Here is a 5,527-nt window from a genome sequence, read left to right as displayed (position 1 = left end):
ATCCCATCCCATCCCATTGATCCCATCCCATCCCATCCCACACAGCCCTCAGTGGCAATGCCCTCAGTGAGGGGGAAAATTCCCTTACACAGACCCCATTTGACCTCAGGATAGTTTTCTGTGTGGTATTTGTCACATTTGGCTGTGCTGGGTGAGTTTAGGTGGCAGCCAAAAACCCACACAGCTGCCCCTTCTTACCCCTGTGTGGGGTGGGAGAGCTGGAAGGGCAACAGCAAAAAAAATCTCATGGGTTGAGGTGAAGTGAGTGAAGAAAAATCCCCAGGAGTGCAAAACTCTCTAAGATCATGCAGCCCCATGGCTCCCTTGCCAAGCTATGTCCCCAAGATCACGATTATTATTGTTTTAACTGATTATTATTGTGTTAGCTGAGCACAGACAGAGGCACTGGGCTTTCAGCAAGCACTGCCCAGGCAAGGTTCAAATTCAAATCAAAAAGGCACCAGTACTCTGTGGAGTCACAGCTTTGAGTTTTACCCCATTTATACTCTTTCTCCACTTCAATTCTTCGATGAAATACATCTCCTGGTAATCAGGAGGCACTTAATTGAGGTGGTTTCTTCTTCCTTTCCTCTTTTGATTATTTTTTTTTTCCAATATCTGTTGAAACATTCTCATTTAACATGTTTCTATTTATTTTTTTTTCCTCCATAGAAAGTTCCCCCGTGCTGTCTGTGTGCAGGAAGGGACCATCTCCAGCACAGCTGCCCTGCTCGTTTCTGCCTGAACTGCTGTTTGCCCGGGCATTATTTCAGGGATTGCCTGGAAAAAGCCTACTGGAACAAACACTGCAACCGCTGCGACATGAAGGGCCACTATGCTGATGTGAGTATGGCCCTGGCACACAAATCTGGCTTTGTTTGGTTTGTGTCTGTCAAAAATTGAATTTGGAATGGCTGCAATCTCTCCAATGATTGCAAGCTCTTAATATTTCTTTGATTTTCCATAATGCCTATTTATATAATCATATGGAAATGATTATATAGTGTTTAGTCATTACACTGTATTGAGTTTTTTATATAGAATGATTTAAAGAAAACAAACCAGACCATTATCAACAACTGGTCTTTATTTTGGTTCAGTTGTGGTGGACAAAACCRTCCTTGTTTCTGTGGAATGAAAGGTGTAGGGAGGTTGGAATCAGGAGATTCTTTCTCTCCAGGTACCAGGAAGAAATAAAGARTAACTGTGATGCATCAAGAGTTCCAGATCTGTGGTGTTTTCACTCTGATCAGACATTAATCAGTCAAAATGCTATTGCAGAGAATGAGTTTGAAGGCTTTGGCTTTGATATGATCTACTAAAGTAAAACACAGAAGAAAATTAAAGGGRGAGTAAACTTATTTGTCTCTTGCTTTCACCTTGTATGACATTTTTATGTSTCCCCAAAATTCAGTCCTATATGTAGCAGTCAACCTTTTATGATACTTTATTCTCTTGAATTAAACTCAAAAATGTGAGGATAAAAGGCAAGCTGTGATAAATTCAGMAAACATTCACACCTCATTTTCTGTCTATAGATATGGCCTATATGTTTTCCTTTCAAATACACCTGTATTTTGAAATTTTTTTGAAATTCAGAAATATTATAGTCTCTTTCTAAATGTCTCCTTCCTGTCTTTTTTTCTTGTTTGAAATTTTTTTGAAATTTTTTTTGAAATTCAGAAATACTATATTCTCTTTCTAAATGTCTCCTTCCTGTCTTTTTTTCTTGTTTGAAATTGTCTTGTTTTGAAATTTTTTTGATTTTTTTTTTTTTTTTTTTTTTTTTTTTTTTTTTTTTTTTTTTTTTTTTTTTTTTTTTTTTTTTTTTTTTTTTTATTCAGAAATATTATATTCTCTTTGTAAATATCTCCTTCCTGCCTTTTTTTCTTGTTTGGTCAGAGAGCATCACAGGCTCAGCACAGACAGTGGTTCATGGGATGTGTGAGGACAGTCCACCTATTTGGGAGCTGCTGTTTTTTATTATATTTGAACATGCTGTAAATTTGCTTTTGCTTATAGTTAATGTGCCCACAATACTTTTAAAGAATGTGAATTATGTATTTCTGCACCCCCTTTCCAAAAGGCARTGAGAACAATTTTAATCTATAATGAAGCATCTTTTCTTTGCCATTTTTTCTCTTCTACACATTTTATGGCATGAGTTCTTCTAAATGATGTTTTTTTTCTGTGARGAATCACGAGTGCTTTATCATCCAGGCATTCAAATCCTCCCTGAGTTGTGCAGGTTTTCAGGAACATGCAGCATGTCATTTTTGTGCTCATTTAGGTCCACCTTAAATGGGAAATGTTTTTTCTTTGGAATTTTGGGCAGTTCTGACTCTCCTGTCTGTGTCATTGTGTCAGAGCCAGGGATGGCAAAGCAAAGGCAGAGGAACAAAATCCAACAGAGAATCTTTCCTGACATCAGAGCAGGAAGCCAACAGGTGATCAGGACACAAAGGGAGCACCTGGACAGGAAAAGATTGCTGCTAAAGGCATTTTAGGATTTTCCCTAAAGGTATTTTGGGGTTTTCATAACAGAAGAAACCACTTGGAAGCTTTGCCTTGTGGATGAGAGCACCAGAGATTTTATCAAATTGAAGAGAATATGAGGTTTATGATGAATCTGTGAGTGCTGTTACCAAAACTGGGCAACAATTGCCCAAAAACTGCAGAGAGAAGGTGAAATGGCCCAAAATGTGATTTGGGTGAGTGGTGACTGAGTTTCTAAAGGCAGAACTGTGAGTAGGGGGAGTCCCGGGGGAGCCCGTGGGCACAAACCAGAGTGGTGGGATGGGTGTAAAAATATAACATAAATATAACATAAATATAAATATAACATAACACAGGGTGATTCAAGGCTGCTTTTGTAAAGGAAATCCCACCTCTCAGGGATCTCTGGAGTTGTTCAAAAGAGCAGGTTGACAAGCATGTGTGTAAACACGATCCAGCTGACACAGGCTACAAATTCCGAGAGGCGTTTTTACAAAGTTCCTGAGCAAAAGCTTTTAAGGAAACTAAACAGGCATGGAGTAAGAGGATAAAGGTGGGATATGCTAGTGTGGCATGGAAAAGGGTGAACAATGGGGTGACAAGATTTGTTGAGAGGACTGAATTACTTAGAGAGTCGGTGCTGTGAGCAGAGCTGCCCAAGGACTGTAAGAGTCAGGGGGAGAACACAATAAAATGCCAATTGGAATTGAACGGCGATAAATGTAAATAAAATAATCACATCTTGGCATATGGGGTAACAGGTTTCTGAGTATTGCTGTTCAAGACTCAGATTTTAGTTAGGAGATTATAGGGTTCCACAAAGAATCAGTGAATCAGTTTTGTCTTCACAAGTTGTTAAAAAAAAAAAAAAAAAAAGGTGAAATATTAGGAATTAATCAGAAAAACAGTAACACCTGGGCACAACTTTGGTCCCTGTTTTTTGTATCCCTCAGCAAGGCCACTGCTCCTCAGCCTGGAAGGGAAATGACAGAGGGAAGGGTCTGTAAAGACCTTCAGGATCCTCTGTGATGTGGGACAATGTCAGGGCTCAGTTGTTCATCATTTCTTTATGAAACACCTGACAAAGGCAATGGAAGCCAGGTTGGGAAATGCAGGAGATGATTCTGTGCAGCAGAAGTGGGGATGCTGATSTGCCCTGTTCCAGAGGACATGGGAGCAGCTCCTGGGAGAGAAATCACAGAATCCTACAATGTCAGGATGTCAAAATCCTACAATCCACTTYGTGGATTATCTGGTCCAACATGTCTTGGCAAAGGCATGGTCTACATAAGACAGCCCAGAAAAATCCTACACTTCTCTAAATTCTAAGATWATCCAATGCTGGGGAATCCACCACTTCCCTCAGGAGGTGAAGGAAAGTTTTCTCCTATATCCAACTGAAATGTCCCCAGGAGTAACTCACAGCTGTCACCCCTTSTCTTTCCCCTGTGGCTCCTTGTGAGAAAGGGAAATCCCCATCTTGTTATCAAAAATACATTATCAAATGCTCTGGATGCTCACAGGAAGCTGTAATTGGTGTTTCCCAGCAAGTTCACCCCGTTTTACTCTAACACAGTGCAGAACAGGTTCTTGTACAGGCTGGCAAGAGTGAATTTCCACAGAAGTGGTTGTGAGGCAATTCAGGTAGTTTGGTTAGAAAACATTGAAAATTACTTTAAACTYTTTTTKAGGGTCATGYATTCATGATCTGCTAGATTTACACSTTAGTTYTGGATAGTTTTTAATTACCACAGTCCCTTTTGCTGGAGGTGTGTTGGAAGCAGTGGAGCCCTGTGTGGTTTTTTCTTTGGGAGGGTGCTCAGAGCAGCCATTCCTGGTGGGTTCAGGGGCAATTCTATGGATTTCAGGAGTCCTGTGATGGGTGTGCAGGCTCACCTGGCAGCAGCAGGGCTGGAAAATCACTCCATGAGCCCGGGATGTGATGGGAGCAGGCACAGGGGCAGTGTCTCTGTGTACACCTGGAAAAGCAGCACGGAGGGCTCGGTGATCTGGACAGGCTCAGTGCTCGGTGCTGCAGCCCCTCCAATCCCCAAACCCCTTCCCAGAGCCAGCTGGGTGCCTTGGCTGGCATCTTTGCACATTTTCTCACAACTTTTCTGGGTGTGCAAACCACCACTGCCCTCTGCTCCCTGGGGAAAATCCTGGTGCTGCTGCTGCTGTTGTTTTTGGCAGCGATGGAGCCACTGCCATCATCCCACGGGGGCAGCTGTGTCCACATGGCCAAAATCWCCCATTTCCCTGGGCACAGAGCGCAGGATCTGCCCTTTGTCCACGCCAACGCCGCTGACCATCGATGTCCAGCCCAGGACTGACCGCAGYGGTCAGCAATCACTGTCCGTGCCGCGGCGTGGCCAGAGCCCTGGACATCTGCCGGCGCAGGAGCGGCTCTGAAGGGAAGCATTGTGCTTTTTCCGCTCAGTTCCCATGCCGAGGTGATGAAAAAGTGTGCGTTTTGGCAAACCTTTTGTTTTATTGTGGTGGCTTGCAGCGGGGCAGCTCCGAGCAGCCGCCGCCGCCGCCGCCGCCGCTTTTGACAAAGCACCAGAGGATTCTGTTAAAAAGTTGTGTTTAGTAATTGTAGTCGTCGTGTCAGACCATAACTGACTCGGAGCTGAAGGATTTTTGCGAGATGAGTAGCTGTGCCAGCAGGGACCCAAGTCTCCTGGGCCAGCCGCGCTCTCATTAAGATTTGCCGCTAGCCGTGGCGGTGTTCGGCGAGTATGTGACGTGCATGCTGTTATTGTATGCTTGGCTTGTCAGCCTGCAGCTTTCTGACACTCACTTATGTCACTCTTTATTCAGAGACGAAGAAGCTTTTGATAATTTGACAAGACAAGCTCTTAAACGATCTAGGTCATGGCCTTCACTGTCTGTGATTGTGAACATATTTCCTGAAAGCCCTGTCACTCATCACAGCTACATTTTCTCCCGGGGAGCCGCGGGCCCGTCCCGCTCTCCTGTCAGCGCGTGCATTTTGGTTATTCATACGCCAAATACAGTATTGGGGTTG

At 43.3% G+C, this 5,527-nt stretch overlaps 1 protein-coding gene across 1 annotated transcript in view; it reads left to right on the top strand.

The window, feature by feature from the left end:
* Positions 1–5,527, top strand: part of ZCCHC7 (zinc finger CCHC-type containing 7) — a 34,187-nt gene that overhangs the window by 3,083 nt on the left and 25,577 nt on the right. The window contains exon 3 of the mRNA XM_057385941.1: positions 673–843. Within this exon, the coding sequence (XP_057241924.1) occupies positions 673–843 (171 nt within the window). The remainder of the gene's footprint in view (positions 1–672; positions 844–5,527) is intronic.

Source organism: Malurus melanocephalus, unplaced genomic scaffold (assembly GCF_030028575.1).
Source record: "Malurus melanocephalus ecotype Western Australia unplaced genomic scaffold, MMel_1.1 scaffold_890, whole genome shotgun sequence".
In the NCBI taxonomy this organism is placed as follows: domain Eukaryota; kingdom Metazoa; phylum Chordata; class Aves; order Passeriformes; family Maluridae; genus Malurus; species Malurus melanocephalus.
This window is presented reverse-complemented; position numbering and strand designations above follow the sequence as displayed.